At 43.9% G+C, this 19572-nt stretch overlaps 1 protein-coding gene across 1 annotated transcript in view; it reads right to left on the bottom strand.

Moving 5' to 3' along the window:
• The window catches only part of Spri (Src homology 2 domain-containing protein sprint), a 99464-nt gene extending 80075 nt beyond the window's left edge, over positions 1-19389 (bottom strand). Inside the window, exons 1-3 of the mRNA XM_076382132.1 lie at positions 19258-19389; positions 14098-14294; positions 1119-1192 (exon numbers count right to left, since the gene is read on the bottom strand). Coding sequence (XP_076238247.1) covers positions 1119-1192; positions 14098-14178 — 155 coding nt within the window. The 5' untranslated portion in view covers positions 14179-14294; positions 19258-19389. The remainder of the gene's footprint in view (positions 1-1118; positions 1193-14097; positions 14295-19257) is intronic.
• Positions 19390-19572: the final 183 nt, after the last annotated feature.

Here is a 19572-nt window from a genome sequence, read left to right as displayed (position 1 = left end):
AAGTACCCTAGTGTGATTACTCTAGTTAGGAAATGCATTACCATGGATGCATCACTTCTAGCTGGACGTTTTAATAACGAGTCGAATGGCAGCGGGGGCGAAACAAGAGCAAAGAAGGCTGCATAAATTGCAAGTACGGCGTGGCAATAACGTCGAAAGTTAGGCGCGCGTTTAATCCAACGAGCAGTTACGTGCCCCGTACGCCATCGCGGATATTGTAGGCGAAGTCTCCCATAGATCACGGGGAAGGGCTTCACGATAGGGAAATTATTCGGCCACGAGGCGTCGGGGAAGATTTCCATCATAAATTACCGCGGGAATTCATGATTTAACTGTGGTCACGCGAAAGGGGTGACTAACAGTGCTTGTTCTATGGTGTCACCCCATACGAAGAGCTACGAGCCACTCCACCTCGAAGGGCCTCGAATACTTTGCCAATAGCTGGGCTTAAGGGCTGCAGAGGGCTCGAGCTGCGGGACTGATTCGATATAAGCTCGTGAAGTATCGTCAGTGAGAAGTTTTGAAGCTATCTTGATCACTTAAAGTTAAAATAAAGTGTACAGTGTTTGATAAAATACTGATAGGCCATGTGGAGAAAATGAGTAATATATAGCATAGTTTATAAGTAAATTAGGGTGAGAATTAAATGACTCTCTCTGTATCTATTGAATGAAAAAATAAAAATGTACTTATAACAAGGGAATTCTGTGCTTCTGTATTTTATTTATATTTTACTGAATATCTCTGAACTAGTCTATTTTTCTTCTACTACTATTTTATATAAAGCTACAGAATTCCCTAGATAAGTGTTCGTCCAAAGACACACAGCGATCCCTTATCGAGGGAATTACCTACTCAAGGAAAATTGATCCACAGAACCTCTAAACACATTTCTGAATTTTCTTTAGCTGAGAGAGCACAAGCTCAGTCCCCTGCAACCCTTAAACAGCCCAGTGACTATTTAATCTACTTAAAGGAGCGTACACAAGCAAACTTTGACCTTTCGCCTGCAGTCTTCCCGAGGTTTCCGGAAAGGCGTCTGGCGGAGTCCCATCGAATCGATCGACTCGAATAGCTCCGCTCTTGACCTCGGGGAGACAAAGAGAAGAAGTACTCACCGCTCGTAGGAATTCGGGGTCGTGCAGAGCTCGCTCAGCATGCAGTCCAAATCGGTCGCCAGGGAATTAAGCAGCTGAAAGAGAAGCAGAAAGGGTTAGGCTGGTTCAGATACACCTCTTGCAGCGGCACATCAATCGACTCTCGCTGCTAAACGAATGCAAGGTCCCAGGGACTATTTTCAATGAAAACTATCGCCCTCGCTCGAGCACCCATGATGCAATTGAGTGCTCTCAATGTCGCTTAATCGAGCACTGGGGTCCAATGCAGAATGGCTTTCAAACTTGGTTTTCAGAGTCAGAACAGTTTCTGATACTTTTTACTAGCCATGCTGAAAGAAAAACAGCAAGGCTGTGAGACAGATTTTGTAGTGAATAGACAGACACACAATACTGCGTATTCTTTTTACCAAGTGCACAATGGAGCTTTCGCGGTGTTGCTCTTTTTCGTCGAGGGTCAGTATAAGAATGTACAGGGTGTTTCAAATATTTTCTTCGATGAGTTATTTATTATTTCCAGAAGCAAATTTTGTGAATTTTCTTCACTTCTTTTTGTAGTAGGTAGGATTTTTTGTGATCTCAGTGACCACTATATTTTGACCTACCTGTACATCCCCAGAGATTACGCTCATTTTCTGATAGGCAAATTGAATATTCAGACATTAAATCCTGATGATCTCAGATTACCAAGTACTTAAACAGGCAAAATGGTAGCTTTGTACACTGCAATTTGTGACAGAACGTCGAAAATTGAATTCAATATCCTCGTAGACTCTGACTACCATTAGCGGAACACTGTCATAATCAAGTCACGGAATTAGTATATCTCTAGCGGAGTAGACTACCTGCAATCACGTTAATCCTTAATTGAACGTGTTACGGCAAAACCACATCGTAAAATCGGTTTCCAAACGCGCAGGGGCCCCGCTGTTACCTCGCGATAACGTAGTTCATCTGGATGGTGCTCCTAGAGCACTTTAATCGAAGCTAGACAGGACTTTCAGGCCTACTTTCCTTTTTTATAATTAATAATAATTCTGTACCTGAAAGCCAGACTAATCCAAGTCAATGTTTCACACGTTTCAGAGCGGCAGCGAAGGCGATCACATGACGAAAAAAAACTGTAGAGGAAGGGGTTAAGAAAAATAAGAAAAATAAACCAGGTACAGAATTCCTGCTTTTCTAAAAAATTCCAAACCCCCAGAAATGCCTTCAAAAATATTCTTTGACGCTCATCCCAACTCCAAATATCTTCATTTCCCTCAAAAGGTCTCGAAAGGTGTCCCATCGTGATCCACGCAAATTTGGCATTCTTTCACGAGGGGAAGTCAGTTCTGGGAGAGACTGGAAAGATTTCGTGCGGCGTCGAGGAAGAAATGAAGTTTGCAGGGGCACGAGTTTGCGTCACGCAGCGAATGCCTCCTGTATTTGCATTGCATCACGGAATCGGAGCCCGGAAAATTAGAAGGTTTCCATCCGGAGGCACTTTCGCAAAGTCAATATTGAACGTGGAGAAGACGACCGATAAAGTTTTGCCCATGGGATGGCGATACATCGAGGAAGAACATGTGCAATTTTCGATGACGCCGAAAATAATTGAAGATTATTATACATTTTATGCTCCACACATTCTCTCCCTTATACAAAGTGTGTATTGTTAGTTGTGCACTGTACTTGGGAATATTTCTGTCTTTTGCATTGATGCACTAAAGGACTTCAACCTGCTGAATAAACGACTAAAGAAGATTCAATTTTTCACGAATTTTTAATAATATTTGTCACATGGAGTTTAGGCTTTAGAGTACGTGACACGACAGAATTCGCGTCGCTCGTCGCTGACTCACGACACCTTTCAAGATCACAGCAGCCATTGCATAATCCCGCATTAACGTCAAGACGTTGTATGATAAGAGGTAAGCTTGCAGGTTCACCGACGTGTCGCTCACACAGCCGCGGAAAGAGGTATCGCTTGAGCAGGGAAGTTACTTTATTAGAAAAATCCCCTTCGGACCAGGGATCACCGTCAAAAATAACATCCCCTTGCGAGCGAAGAGACTTCTCTTTTTTCATAAGCGAGAGCCCCCCGCTGCCCGTAAATTCTCACAATTATGACGGTCGAATAAAGAGACACTTTGCGCGCTGGGAATGGAGCACCGACGAGAGTCATCCGCGTCTAATTACGCGCATAATTAACGCCTTTCAGTGCTCCCTGGAGAACAAGTATTTTTGGCACTTTTAACTCCAGTGGAAGCTGACGTTTCACCCTTTTTCTGGCATGGGATTTATTCTCACCTTCGCAAGTGATCACATTCTAAAGGTACACTTATTAAAGTCAGTAATAATAAATCCATAAAATTGCACTTGCAGTTTTCCCAGAACTAATTATCGAAGTTTCAAGTGTTTTCTAAGGACGTTATAGTAGAGAAACCCCTTAAAAATATCCTGCTGAAGGGTAATAATTTCCTGCTTTGTTTCTCCTGTCGAATCACCCTTTCGATTCGGCAATTTAAACGGAATTATTTATTGTACGTCCTCCTCCTCGTTCGAGCTCCTCGCTGTCCGTCAAGCCTGCCGTACGACTCGCGAATGAAAGAGAACTTACTTCGGTTCATTATTTATGTAATTCCACTCGAGCCGTTTCTGTCGGCATTAATACAGGATTACACAATAACCGTGCGTAATTAAAGCTGCTCTGTGTTACTGGGAATGGGAGTTGCGGGAATGAAAAGGGCGCTGTGGCCGACAGGGGCTGGCTTTCGTCATTCCACGTGGCGTGGGTCGCGATTGCGAGTTAATGTGGATTGATTTTTTGAGGGCGGTTTTGGGCCAGATGATAACAAATTTGGGTGCCTGAAATAAGGTGCAGAAGTCTGGAAGGAGGGCTGATAAAGATATTTCTGAGCTGAGAGGAAGACTGAGAGCGTTTGACGATGTTTGAGAAGGTTTGACAAAGTTTGAGAAGGTTTGAAGAAGTTTGAGAGATTATTAGGTAGTGTGAAATAGTTTGAAGAGCTTCAAGAAACAGATTAAAGTAGATTTAAGTGGTTTTACCTAGGTTGGCTGAATCTGAGCCACTATTACTTGACTTCTGTCAAACTAGACTACACCACAACGAATTCTACCAGTCCCCTGACTCTTCTGTCGACTCCCTAAACACACCAACCACCACCTGCCTCACTCTTTTCCCACCTCAAACCAAGTCCCACCACTCCAAACCCCCTCCTATCGCTTCGACCTCGATCTCAGCCAAGCGTAACAGGTCTCTCCCGACCATCCCTCAGGCGTTCCCCAGAAAATTAATATTCAAGACCGCCGATGAATTCCACGAATTCGAGAAAAATCGCTGACCAGGCTCATATCTCGCGGAAGTTGGCCCGTGGCGCATTCTGCGCATAGCAATAATGCGATACACCGCGGCGTAACGCACATTCTCGAGCGCAATTTAAATACCAGCGGATCCCCTCGGTGGCTGCGTGGGCTGGGTCGACCTTAAAGGGTCATCGTGAGAATGTAATTGCAATTCACCCCTCGCCACCCCCATCCACGTCACGAGCCCACAATCTGTCGATACGAGTATCGAGTCTCGGTTGTGACACGGGTACGTCAGCCCCTCTGGATCTGACGCTGTTTCTGAAATTTTCATGCCAGCTCGCCGAGGGGGTGGCTCGATTGACAGGTAACAGGATGTGTCATTGTACCGGCGAAACTGGCTGCGATTTTTGCGGCCCTGTCTCCCTGTATCACTCTGCCTTGTCTGGGGCGAGGGACTCTGCTGAACATGATGTCCTATTTGTAGAGGCGGATAGATGGACCTTGTGGGGTTAATAATTCACATCCAGAAGAGGGATGAAGTTGAGCGATAGGTTTCTGAGCAGATCCCTGAATTATTTTCCACTGATCCTGCAGATGGAGTAATTTTTGACAATTTTATATTCAAAGTCGACGGTGTCCCCTTAGTATTCGAGCCTCGTGTACATTCGGCGTGAGTCACGCGGGCAACGAAGCATGGAACCCCACAGGACGTCGGTTAGATATTCCTGCTGTCGAAAGTTCGCGAGAGCCGATGGAAATCGATGGATTCGCTAAGCCAACGAAAAGGGGCGGTATGCTCTGGCAAGTGGGAAACCCTTCGCAACCTTTTCTGCTGAATACTCGATGGAATCCATAGAAACGATCAACTCCCAGCTACAGGCTATTCATCAAACGCTGACCAGGGCCGCGATGATAGCCCGTGAATAAATAATTGCTGGAAAGAGGACGAGTGCCTCTTTCGGGCGAGAGATTCTCAAGTGAAATATTCCAGTCATGAAATGGCTGAAAGTGGACGCGTGACACGTTGAAAAATCTCAAGAGCGACAGGTTTCAAATTTTTAACGAGCACCGCTCTGTTGGCGGGCGAAGTATTCACTGAAAGAGTGAAACAGTGTCAGCAGGCCATGTGTGTGGCGAGGATAAGCCTGGAGCTTTTTACCAAAAGCTCGACCCTGGCCGAGTTAGCTTACGTTTTTTACCCGCGGCTTTACAGCTCCCATGAAAAATGCAGTGGCGATTTTCGGGTACAGTCCCTGACCAACAGCCACCCTGAAGGCTCGAGCTTCTCTCGATTCTCATTTGAAATGGTCTTCAACCCTCTGAATAGCAATGTAGGGTGAGTTGCTTCTCTTAAATATTTTGTAAATTCGGTCGGCTCTCTGGAACCAGATGAATTTTTTTCGGGACTGATTTTGCAGTAGATTTCAACCATGAAGCCTCCCCTTTCGAATGAGACCTTGAAAAGTGATCTACGATTTTTTTTTGCTGAGTTATGACACTCTGAATGAAAAATGGGACTCTGGCATCAGAATGAATACATGATCCCGAGATCCAAAAAATTGTCGATATTTAAGCTGCTGTAACTTTGCGAAAAAAAATCGCAGGGGAGTCAGCCTGGTCTCATCGTAAAGGGTAAAGTTTCTATTTTAACATCCCTGAATTGAATTTAGCCGAAAAAAATTCACCACTTCACGACCCACCGAGAAATAGAGAGTGGTTCGTCTCCGAATCTTATCCAAATTCGGACAACTCTCAGCAACTTAATAAATTTTTTTTGCGACATTTTCTGAGTGCACATTGCAGCTGAAATCCTCCCCTTTCGAATGAGACCTTAGCGAGCATTCTGCGATTTTTTTTCGCCGAGTTATCAATGTCTGAACGAGAAGTGAACTTGCAGGCTCGGAATCACGGGGTGATTCAAAGATCGAAAAAGTGGTCAATATTTGAGCTGCTGTAACTTTGCGAAAAAAAATCGCAGGGATGTCAGCCTGGTCTTCTTTTAAAGTACGAGGTCTCTACTTTAACATCCATGTGTTAAACTTCCCAAAAAAAAATTCTCCACTTCGCGACACGCAGAGAAAGGGAGGCAGGTTTTTCTCTGAATGTTTCGTAACTTCGGACCACTCTCAGACTCTCGATGAATTTTTTTCGGGATCTTCTTTGCTGGGAGATTAAAGCTGGAACCCTTCCCTTTCATATGAGACCTTACCGAGCGTTCTGCGATTTTTTTTCGTCGAGTTATCGAAGTCTGAATGGGAACTAAACTCTCAGCCATGGAATCACTCAGTGATCCGGAGGCCGAAAAAAGGACCAATCTTTGAGTTGCTGTAGCTCCGTCAAAAAAAATCATAGGGGAGTCAGCCTTGTCTCGTTTTAAAGGGCAAAGCTTCTACTTTAACACCCCTGAGTTGAACTTGTCCGAAAAAAATCCTCCACTCCACGACCCGCCGCGAAAGAGAGGGTTGTTTTTTCCCGAATCTTTTTCAACTTCAGAGAACTGCCAGGAACTTGATAAATTTTTTTTGCAATACTTTCTGGTGAGATATTGAAGCTGGATCCCTCCCCTTTCGAACGAGACCTTGGCGAGCGATCTGCGATTTTTTTTCGCTGAGATATCGCGGTCTGAATGAAAAGTGAACCTGCAGCCTCTGAACCAGGCAGTGGTCCAGAGCCCCGAAAAAGTGGCTAATCTTTGAGCTGCTGTAGCTCCGTCAAAAAAAATCGTAGGGGGATGAGCCTGGTCTCATTTTAAAGGGCAAAGCTTCTACTTTCTCACTCCTGAGTTGAATTTTTTCGAACACACTTTTCTACTCGAACACGAGGCAAACAATTGAAGGTAACTTCTTTCCCTTAAAATTCCCCAGCATGTGACTCGCGAACCTTGGTTTGGCTCTCGTAGATCTATTTTATCAGAATTTTCACCCAAGTTGCAACACTCTGTACCCCCCGCTCCCTCAAATCCTCCTCTAACCCTTCCCTTCTTCCAAACTTCCCTCCCACCATCTTCCAACTCCCATCCAAGTGTTCCTGTCTCGAGGAAGCTTGCGTTTCGAACAGAATTCCTAATAATCGTACACTGTAACGAAGCTCTCCAGCCTCCCTTCGATTGTTAAACTCTATGGCCAGGGAGGAGAACCTCCATCCGAGGAGCCTAAGAAGAGCACTCGTAGAGTAAACGCGACAGGACGGCTCGAATTAAAATGGCCCGCTGAAACTCATTCCCCGAATTAAACGGATTAGATCCAATCAGCGGCGGGTCGCTGTCGTACTTTGCCTGCGTGCAACACGTTGTACACACCGTTGTCGCCGCGTTTAATTCAATTCTGCCCTTTGTTTAATTAAATCAGAAGAAACACGTGGCCTGCACCGAGGTCTCTGTCGCGAACGATTACATTTTTTGGGGATATCTGATCATAAGATCGCCTTCAGGGTCAAGTTTCAGAGTGTGGGAGCCTTGGAGGTTGAGGTCTCAGTTTTAGTAGAAAAGAGAAAAGCGGCAACAACCAAAGAAAAACAAAGAGACACTAAATAAAGAGATAAAAAAGATACATCTGAGAGCCGAAAAAATTCTCAAAAAAAGTCAGATCAATTCGCTAGTGGAACCCAAAATTCAAGAGTGAACCAATAATGAAAAATATCTTCTCTTTAATCGCTTCCATTGCCCTGAAATTCTACAGACCCCAAAAACATATGTTTCGATAGTGATCTCGAAGACAGAGATCCTCCCCATCTAAAAAACGAAGAGGACACCTTGTTCTTATCAGCCGACCGATATCGCGACGTGGAACGTGGTCAGGGGTCTATCGTCGTCCATTTGTACGCTCAGCGCGTGCAGGCATGCTCGACTTGGCACGCTTGTTTTCGCCACACGATGTTTATACCACTCGCCAGAGACGCGAGAGAGAACTGGGATCAGGGAGCGCGACGACGATTAGGCACCGCAAACGACAATTAAACGGGCCCCAGGCAGCTCGTTATCGTAATGGACGATGCACGCACATAATGCACCCTGGGCCACGACAAATAAACCGCCAACACGCGCACCGATCCGCGAAAGTCCACTGGCGGTTGAAAGAATTCGCTTAATAGGGATACACGCTCGGCGGAAGTACTTCATATACAGGGTGCTCAACATGTTTGGACCACCTTCACCTGCTTTTCGAACTGAGATACTGTGTGGCTTAGAATTTGTGGTAATTTAAAGATACATATATTGGGCTTGCAAATTTTCTGGATTTTTGGGACACCCTGTAGACAATATCATGACCTAGTTTTCAAACACCCTATATATTTGCATTGACCCCTCTCATGAAAGTAGAATACCACCCTCACTAGTTATAATCTTACTGTAACCAAAAAGCTATAATCCTCTTTTAACAGAGATCTCGAATTGAAAACTGGGCCTAAGGCCCCTAAGGCCCTTAAGGCCCCGAGGACCTGGCCCCATCGAGGGCGCTCGGTAAAATACAATACGATGGCGAAACAAAGGGCGACATGGGCTCCCTCGAGTAACAATGGGACGTCAGTTGCGCCTTCTCCCGTCGAATGTAATTTTTACGTCCACCTGCGGCCTAAAACTATCGTGACACACGGTGTGCAGCGACAGCTGCGCTCGATCGGCGGTGTTCCCTGGTCCCCGTGCTCGCCATTTATTTACCAGTCTCTGTGTACCCACCAACACACGACATCAGGGATGATAAGACAACGGGAGAGCGTGCACGCGTATCATTATGCACCAGTCAGCAGCTTGGTCTCCAGAGGAGACGCAGATGTGGGAATCAGAGAGGCTGACGAGGCTCCAACTCTGGAATCTATTGAAATCTTGAATGAGGGGCGAGTGCGCGCGAGGAGAATATCGATCACTGTGTTATCGTGATCCACTTGCTTCTGGGAATTTGAGTCAAGGTGCTCGAGAAGGGATATGGTTGTTGAAGTGCAGCTGGAGAGGGAGGAGATGAGGTACAGGGTCCTCTTTGATATTTGCACGTGGGAGTGTGGCCTAAAGTGGAGACTCAAATAAAGCCAACAATATTTTAAATTCCTTCACTGGAACTATAGAGATTTTGAGACTGAAGACTCACCTAAATCCAAATATAATTTCTAATATTCTATACTTCCATTTCTTCAAGTGGAAGTGTGGCTTAAGACCCAGTTTCACCACAATTGCCACTCTACAGTTCCACAACCCTTCAAATTAAAAACTCTAAATCAATTCTACACACAAACAGAACTCCCTATACTCAGCATTAAACCCAACACTCCTTTTCCACAAGTAAAATATCAAAATAAAACATTAAGCCACATTCTCACCTATTTCCAAAGTCTCCACGCGTTCCCCTCAAAAAAATTCCTCAATTTCCACTGCGTTATTTTCATAAAACACTCGCAAAAATCGTAAACCTTTCGCCGCCACTCAGCTCGATGCTTAATCTTGTCACGTGGAATACAGAAGAGGATCGTAGCACCTTACGAGCGGCGCAGGTGAGTGAACTGAACTTTAACGCGAATGTGCAGCCACGTTTACGGGTCGCGTGTACTTGGAGCAGGGGAATCGATACGGGAACGTGCCAGCGACCCACCGTTCAATTTCCATAGCAACATCTGATCCAAACAAAAATGATTTCGCGGTTCTTTGACAGACGTCTGTCGAAAGTGCATTGAGAGGTAATTTCGCTGCTTTCGATTGAAGGACCAATGGGTAATTCCGCTGCGGTTGCAACTGGCGAATTTTCGACAGCACTGGGTAGAACAGATTCCTCTGAGCTCGACACAAATTCGAGTGGTTTCAGGAACATTGGCAGACAAATTGGGAACTCGATATTATATTCTCAGAAAAATTATAGCATTTTTTTGGTGAGAGTAATTATTTTAGGTACCTGCTGCTGCAATTATTTCTGTGAATAATAAATAACTGAATATCCTAGCTTTTCTCTAATTGCTTTTTCTCTGGAATAAAAAGCCCACAAATTTATATAAAATTTGCTTTCACTACTCATCCACCTTCTTCAGTATTATTCTTAAATTTTTTGGAAAAGAGAAATTTTGTTTATTCCTCCAAATATAAGTTTCATCTAGCTAGAATATCCTACAGTTCTCAGATAAAGGTAGGAAAGAGTCAAGATGCAATTTCTTTGGAAATTCGCGACAGAAGGGGTTGTGGCCACCCCCGAGGTCTCCTTTAAGTTACCTTAAAGGGGTGCAGCGTCGATTCCTGCCCCCGAAAAATGTAATCCAGGGGAATAAAGTAAGAGTTGCGAGGCACGTTCTCGAGTATTCGACTTTTACCGCCCTTCCAAATAATTTAGCATCGTTTTAACTTGATTGAACGGAGGATTTATCGGCGCGGTTTCTTGGCCTCCACCCCTTCCCATCTCCTGCTCGATTTTCTTCCACGTGGATGGACCGAGGCTAGCCTCGAAGAGGGTTTACGGTGGAAGGAGATCGATTTGTTATTCATTAAAAGTGGGAAGCTTGTGATGAATGTGCAATGTTTAATTGATCTCTGAGACGAGAGAAGAGATTCTGATTAACCCTCAGTTGTGTAGACATTGTAACATAAAATAATTGAATCAGTGATTAATTTATGAAGAACAAATATTTATAGAAATTTGAGGTTTTTTAGTTTGTAAACTTTTGCAAATTTTTTTACGGGAGTTCTGAGAGAATTTATTTTTTAATTATTGAAGATCTGTCCGGATGATAGAATTTTCTTAAGTTTCTGGAGTGAAATATTTAATTTCCACTGAGGAAAGTTGGACCAGAGAGATCCTAGGCAGAGACTCGACCGACTGATTAATTCAATTAACAGCAAGTACTCCGATCGATCGGCGTTTACACCTTGAGAGATCGAAGGAAGGTCTTAAACCCCATTTGCATACCAGTTGATCCTTCCAGGGAAGCTGGAGGCTAACTTCATTCGCGAAAACAGTCTTTCATCCTCTCTAAATAAACCACTTTAGAAGAACTCTACTTTCCAAAATAAAAAATATAAACTACAGTCAGAAAAATCGAAAACCACAAAATTTCTAAAAAGAAAAATCAATCTTTCAATTCTGAGTGACAAAAAAATTCTTAAGCAAGGGACCGATGTTCCCATTCTCACTAGCAAAATAGAACCTCTTCTAAGATCGCCATTTGCACAGTAATTAGAAGTTCCAACAATACCCTTCGAGACAAAGCTTCCTCGACACCCAGCGAGCATCGAGTCCCATCGAAACACAAGACGCAGTTCCAGTGTCTGAGAACTTTCTTGTCGATACACTTTCGATCCTCAGAGTTCAGTTTGCCGCAGCATCTTCGCCTGTAATTAGTTAGACCCTCGACTTCGCCCCAAACTGTCTCCAAGTAGAAGTTAGACTCCCTGGAATCGAGGATTCGTTTCGGTGGCGATGGGCAAGCATCTTGTTAACCTTTCCCACTGCACTGAAGTACTATAGTAAATTGAACCTTTGGTCTAGGATGAAGACAATTTTTTTAAGCTTCGAGGAAATATTGCAAATATTAATATAATATACAGAATTCCAGCGATAGTTAATAAAAGAGGAAAACACTTTAAAATATCAATGAAAATGAATTAAGGACCATTTTTCAAGAGAAAGAATCACTAGCAAGGTGATAGAGTCTTTAGTTAATTTAAAATGATAGTCAACGTGTTAATTAATGAGTTTTGAATGAAATTAAATAAAATCGTGAATCGTTTAAGGCCCTGAAAAGTAGTCAGCCCATGATGCTCGTGAATATCCCAGGGAGCATTAACTCGCGTGGAGACAGGGGACCATCTGTTCTTATCCACGCGCGAAGTTAAAGCGTTTTTAAGCCGCGGGGGACGTAATGGTCCCCATAAGGGTGAAAGACTCGGGGATGGACTCGTGCTCTCGCATAATCGTCCAGACAGCTCGGCCCATTCAAATTTCAGTTAATTGCGTCGCACTCGGACACGATTGCCACGGTCGTTGTCCTTTACTTATCGCTCCTCGCCCGTAATTATCGTCAGAGAGCGTTTAGGCCTCGCACTCTGCCATGGGAAAAGCCTCAGGAAGCCTTCTTTCCTGAGGACCTTCCTCTAATTCGCGATCTAGGAAACCAGAAACTCTGAGAGCTTTTGTTAGAGAAAGGAGAATTTTAATTGATCCATTCATTTTGGAAAAGTGGAACTAGAGTCCTTTTGATTGAGAAAATATAAGTGATAAGACACTCAGCCATAAAATGCACCTAAAATAGACGTCCTGTGTCACTTTTATAGTAATTTCAATTTACTAAAAAATGGTACCTACAATAATTTAAAATTTGTCAAAAAAGAAGACTAAAAACTGAATTCCTCTCGATTAAGAAAGAGGAAAAAAATATGTGTATACTGTTTTCTGAAGACTCTGTTGTCTACGAAGTCGTTTCGTTAAAGAGAAAGCATCTTCGCTGGCTTGGAAGCTGTTTCCCAGTTTCCCCGTCGTCTTCGCGATTTTTTTCGCGCGATATTGAACGAGCCTCGTGGACGGAATTTTCTAAACGACAGGGAAATATAACCGAGGACGAGGGGCGTCTCGAACACGGTATGCAAAGGGGCCAAAAAGTGAAGTATCGTCTCGGCTCGGGGGAAGGATCGTCTCCGAGAGAAAACGCGAAGTCGAGGCTGGGATTCCGTTTAATGCAAATTTTGTCATGCACCAGGGCGATATCTCGCCCGTTTTAGAATTAATGTTCGCAGTGTTTCCTTTTCATTTCCGGCCCCGTCAGCCACCACGATTTCCAAAATGTGATGGATGGTCCAGCGTCCCCCTTCCAGGGGAGATCCACTCGTGGAGGAACCCTTTGTTTCGCGATATCGAACACTTCGCTCCACTCGTTTGCAATTTTCTCGCGATTTTCATTCCGTGGAGGATTTTAAAAGCATAGAATATCAAAAGAATATTTGTTGGAACTAAACGAGCTTTTTTGTGTTAAAAAAATAATTACTGACGAAGGACTAAATATTCCACTCCCAGTCTCAGTATTAAAAGACTTCACAACCGACTGGAAATGATTAAAATAATACCCTGAAACCTGAAATGCACCAACGAAATCTGCAAGCTCGTCAAAGGAGAACCAAAGAGGAGGGAGTGGAGTAACTACACGAAGCACGGTTGGATAATCAAAGCAGAGACAGTGATAACAACCCCGTGGACGATGGGATCGCGAGGGAGCGCGACCAAACACTGTTCTCCAAGAATCCTCTATCGATTTTCCCTGACGAATGTCGTCACAGCCTCCAGGAGTCATCGTTCCTCGAGGCTCACAAGCTCGCGAGATCCTCGAGCACGCTGTAGCTTGTAAATAGCCGCTTACTGTCTTGTCGAGACACGACGTCGACTGGTGGACACCTCTCTGATAAGGATAAGGGGTTACGCTAGATCCTCCTATCAGAAGTTATTTGGACAACGATAAGAACAGCCGTGAAAGCGGCTCGAATATTTCCTGGAGATTATGGCTGGCTTGGATCGCCAGGGAGGAACGAATAGCAGATATTTGAACTACTGAGTCACTCGAATTTATAAACACTAGAGTGTCTGATTATAGTTATGGATCTCGAAATTTTTCAATATTTAAAAAATGATAATTCTGGGATTTTTAAGCAGCCTGTACACTTGCAATGTATTTACCATGCACACATGTGAATGTTTCAAGTCTTAGGACTCACCATCAAGTAGCTGGAAGCATTGCTGCTGGTGGACTCCCTTTTCCTCGGAGACCCGAAGTCCCTCTGCACCATCGACGTCATCGTCTTATCATATTAATCATCGATCTTTAGCACTGTGTTTCACGAAAGCGATAAAATAGGCAACTTATTCACTGACCACGAGAATGAACTCACTTTATGTATCACATAAACAGGACCTGAAACGAAAAACAAAATACCAAAGTAAGTAATTACCATTATAATCACCCTTAAAAAATACAGAAATTTAATAAAACCCATCACCACTTTAATCACGTAATATTTATTCCAAAAAGATTGCCTATAATAGTTTCACTCTAAAATCATTTACACAGTCCCTCCCCTTTCCAGATGAAACACCCTTCACCCCCACCACTGTGCAATTTTAACTTCTGCATAAGAAAGTGTTCGAAGTGCAACCACCACGCGTTCGGGACCCTCTTCATCGTCGAGTTTTCAGCCGTCGAATTTTGGCACTAATTTGCAACGATATTTCATCGGTTTGTCGAGGGAGGGGGTCGAATGGTAAGCCCCGCTAAAGCGTCGGCTTAAGGCCGTCGTCGTTAAACTGAGCGGCCCTCGAAGCTTGTTCCTGGATCTTTGGATTTACGAGCGCGGATTAAACTGGCGAATATGGCGTGAAAGACACCGCGAGAAATTGCGCGGCGAATGATATTTAGTGGCGTGACTCTTCCGTGAGTTAGGATCGTTTCTTCGCAGGGAGAATTCTGCGAGAACAGTCTCTACTATTCAATTGTGAGTGATAGAAAAATGTTGGGGGAAAATTCAATTGTTCCTTTTTTCATGTGGGGGATTTCTGGGGGCACTAGATATCTGAAATTTCTGGATCCCCTTGGCTTGAAATTTGTTTGTTTTATGAATTCTCTGAATTCTTCTGAAATCTCTGAATTCCTCTGAAATCTCTGAGTTCCTTGAATTTTGTGAATTCTCTATATTCCCTGAGTTCTCCAAATTTTCTATATCACCTAATACTTTCAAACTTCTTGAAACTTCCACGATAAATTCTGAAGATTCTGCAGTTTCTGGTGAACTTTGCCCCAGCTCAGATAGTGGCGACAATTGTCACACAATGACACTGTCAGCTCCGCTGAAACTTCGTTTCTCATTGGTCTACTTTCGCGAACGGACGAGCCAGCGGTTCCGCATTATCTGTCGTAATTTTCTCTTTATCTACTCGCGGATAGAAAGTGTCAAAGCAGAATCTAATAAATTCCCTTTTATCTTAACTGCCCTCTCAGGAGAAGCTTTCGAAAATCGATGCACAATTCGGAACATTGTTGTAAAACACGAGCGCAGAAACCAATAAATGTCTCAATAAATATCATCTAAATAGTTATTTTACTCTTTGAGTATCATTATCGCAATGCTTTCACGCGACCCTGTTATTTATCTGCCGCCCACAGATTTAGGGCTGGTTGCGACATTATTTCAAAGCAATGCATATGCATTAGGCGCGCGAATAACGACTATTCAATCACCGACGGCGATCGTTAAATCGAATAACAATCAATTTGTTCAAGTTTATTCCTCGCGCTGTTCCAGAGAGCCAGTTATGCACTGAACCGCTGATTTTATTTAACTACGATACTACGCTGCTTGAATATTTAAGCTGCCTGATAGAGGGCTCGTAAATTTGTCCTCGATCGAATTTATTGCGTTACTATGCATACTTTGAAAATAGGAATTCTTTGTGGACAGTTGCAGTAATTGTGGTTTCAGTAATTTCTTGGAAATTCATTCGTAGCTCGCGTAAAACATATCAAACTCGTCCATCGCGAGTCTACTTATAACTGTCTGTGACGTCACGAACGAAGATCGTTCGGATGATTTCGCAAGTCGATTTTAATCGAGAGCAATCAGGGCAATGACTGTCAGCCAGCAGCTAACCACAGTGCAGAGAATGGGAGACTTGTCGACGTAATACTGCAAGTGAGACTTATGATTTGAGCGAATGGAAGTGTGTTAATTAGGCAAATTCTGTGAGATTTGTGTTCTGCTTGACGAGTGGAGAAGAAAATGTCAAAAAAGTGTAGCTCTAGGATGAACAGTTTTCTTTTAAACAAAGATTGAAGTTCTGGCCAATGGGAGCGTGTGGGGCGGGGCGTTTCCCCCCACTAACGATGTTAACGTCATCCCATTGGCTAGAACTTTGAGAGGTTCTTACGAGGAAACGGTTCACTTGCGAAAAGTGGTTCTTTTTTCTTTTTTTATCTACTTTTTAAAGAGAATCTGTTCCTGTGAATAGATATAGCGCTAAATAAGTTTCAGAAAATGATTTTCCAAATATCTGTACCACGAAATATGCTCCAAGAGATATCGGTTTAAGGATAAAAGGTTTTCTGCGACAAAGTGCCTTTGAACAGAGTTTCCTCGAGATTTGATTTCACGGACTGAGAGCTCTCCCCCAACATGGGCCCAATTTGTCCGTAAATTCATATTTAAACGTGGTTTACCTTTATCCATAACCACTCGATGCTTCTTGACTGAGCTTTTCAGTCTCTAAATTCGATTCACCGTGGATCCCACAAGGGGAGGTCCCTGTCAGGAACATTCTTGCGTGAAAATTTTGCCAACAATGCGGTAAATTATGCCTCCACGTTGCAGACGTGGCGGAGGGCTCGAGGATGAAATATAATTAAGGAATTATTAAATTCAAACAGCCTCTTCTACCAATCCCCCATACTAGAACACTAGAACATAATCCACCTTACACAATTTTCCACTCCAAACAAATAGAAGGCACTTTTCTGAATTTTTTAAGAATTTCTTCGACTATAAATCTCAATAATCGCTCCCAGCGCTAGTATATAATTAAAAGTGCTTCTTAATTCCCCTCCCCAGATTCGAAGCAGGAACCACAACAGAAGTGAGTGATTTTTCCCCAAAGTTTGCCCATGTAAATGACTGGAGGCTCGCGAAAATTCGAGAACGTCGCCCCAAAGACGCGAAGGGTGAAAGCAGAGCGATTCTAATAACTTCTCGAAACTTGTCGACCCTCGTCGCGACAAGCGAGTCGAGCTAGGATTCAATTTCGGCCCTTTTAGCATCGCAGTCGCTATTAAGAATGAGACTCGACGCGGAACTTCCGAGACGTCGACGTCGAAACTGGGGTTCATATTTTTCGTTATTGGGGAACAAAGTCGCGACACGGTCGTAGGGCTTGACAGGAAAATTGCACGGTGACGTGTACGCCAACCCCCACTGTTCAGTTTTATCGAGCTCCTTCCTCGAGCAGCATGGCGTTTCCCATTCGATAAGAGCCATACTGATTCACCCTCCAACAGGAGCACGAGTCTTGGTGTACTCTGCACGATAAAATACATGTAGCAAATTGTGCAGGATACGGGGAAGACTGTTTCTTTGTGACTCTATGAGTTCCTGAGTCGGGGACATCTTTCAGATTCTACATGAGAGGGTGGTATTGAAGCTTCTGATGACTGATATTGCACAGCCTGAGTAATTGAAGGAGCTGATTAAAGTGTCTGGTTTTGCGAGGGAGATGATCGAAGAAGTTGGGATTTATGTGAATATTGGGCCTCTGAAGGAGCCAGTTTTTCGACGTCATAGCTACTGACATTCTCACCCAGAAACGAGTCTTTGATCGACAACGCGGGAAAAGGGTAGAGCAGATTCGTGACGAGCGATCACGATATGAAATTAAGTTAAATTGGCTCAACTGCTCAGCCCGCATGCCCGTATGTCTTCCCATGAAAAGAAACCAGGATGCCCATCCTTCCTTCTTCTCTTGGGACTCGACAATCTTTAAGACGGTCTATGAAAGAGGAATATTTTTTTGATAGCTTAATTTCAAACTAATATTCGACAATTTAATTTCCCGATTTAAGAGCGATCTAGCTTTTTTATTTGACGTCAGATAACTACTTGACTAGTGGACTATTTGTAATAAAATAAAAATTCCCAGCTCGCCATAAATCAAGCAGTCCTCACAACCCCCGCAGAGTCGAGTGCAAGAGATCGTTCCTCGCGTCGATGTAAATTACTATTAATGAAACGAAACGTAACGGTGCAGCATCTAAATTGAGGCAATACGGTTTCTTTATCGTACCACTGGTGAAGGGAAGCAGGAGGCGGAGGAGGGAAGCGGGTCGAAGGACCTAAGAGACAGATGAGGCTAAGTAGCTGGAGAGAGTGTTGGTGTGTGGAGCGATAAGTTAGCGAGCGACAAGCTCGAATATGCTTTCAAAAGACATGCATGGCTCCCTCGTTGCTACAAGTATACAGGGCGGTACAAAAGAGAGGCTCAAAAATTTGTGGCCACGAACAGAACAAACATTATTCGACTATTAGACCATTTGCATATTGCACTATTATTTTAAGATTTCAGTATTTGGAGATTGGAATCACTTCCATAAAGGATGACTTCTCATTAAAAAAGAATGTAGCTGAAGAAAATAAATTTGTGGAGACACTCGCCACTTTTACGCTTCAAAGAGCCCCACGTTTCCGCGCACAGTCGCTTGCAACACGCGTTTATCAGGGAATCGATCTGGGCGATTTATTATTTCGCGGAGCGCTGGCAATCAACGTAATTGGCGTTGGGAAACGGGAAGCAGGGTTAACTGTACACGCGCCGCGATAAATAACGAGAGCATGTATGGCGAAACTGTGCAAAATTTGAGGACCTGTGCGCGGTTTCGTCTCTGTTTCGGTTTCAAGGCGGACGCATTCCGAGAAGGCAGCGAGCGTGGTTCCTGAACGAGCAAATGAGTTGTCCCCTTCACGAAGAGGCCAAGAGGAGACAAGTGTGATTTTGGTTCTTGAGAATTTGGTGAAATTAATTAAATCAAGAAAAATCCTCAATACTAATAACTCAGTATGCTAAAAATATTTTATAGTTAACATTAAAGACACGAATTACTCTTTCTCCACTACTCCCACCATCAATCACAAGAATCATCACCCACAGAGCCCTATTTTCAGACACCTCACACTTCTTTCATTTCCCCCCCTCATCAGCTGATAAAAAAGAAACACTATTTAATTCCCGAGCAGCACGTGACAAAACACTGACAAAAAGCCAGGAACCGAGGCCCCTCGGAGCAACTCTCCTCGAGTGAAGATAAAAAGATAGTCATTAAAACAGCACAGGGGCATACCTACCATGTGTCTTGCATAAACACGAGGGTGTCCAGGCGAGGCTCCTCGGCGCGATGAATTACAGAAATTTCGAACGACCACTGGGATCTTCGACCAGCCACGTGACCCTCGCTCCTTCGATAAGGGAGAAGCTTTTCGTGATCCAGCACACGAGACACTCCACGATCGACTTCACTCCGCCGCGGGCACCGAGACACTGAGCTTGCTGCAGTCCTTGCCCTCGAAAACGCTCAGGTGCGGGCCCGTTTAGAACGTAAACAAAAGAGGCTCGTCTGCTGTCCACATTGTTACCTGGCTCGGTAAACACGCGACCCGCTC

Source organism: Calliopsis andreniformis, chromosome 7, assembly GCF_051401765.1.
Source record: "Calliopsis andreniformis isolate RMS-2024a chromosome 7, iyCalAndr_principal, whole genome shotgun sequence".
NCBI lineage: Eukaryota > Metazoa > Arthropoda > Insecta > Hymenoptera > Andrenidae > Calliopsis > Calliopsis andreniformis.
Note: the sequence above shows the minus strand (reverse complement) of the source record. Positions and strands in the feature narration are given on the sequence as shown.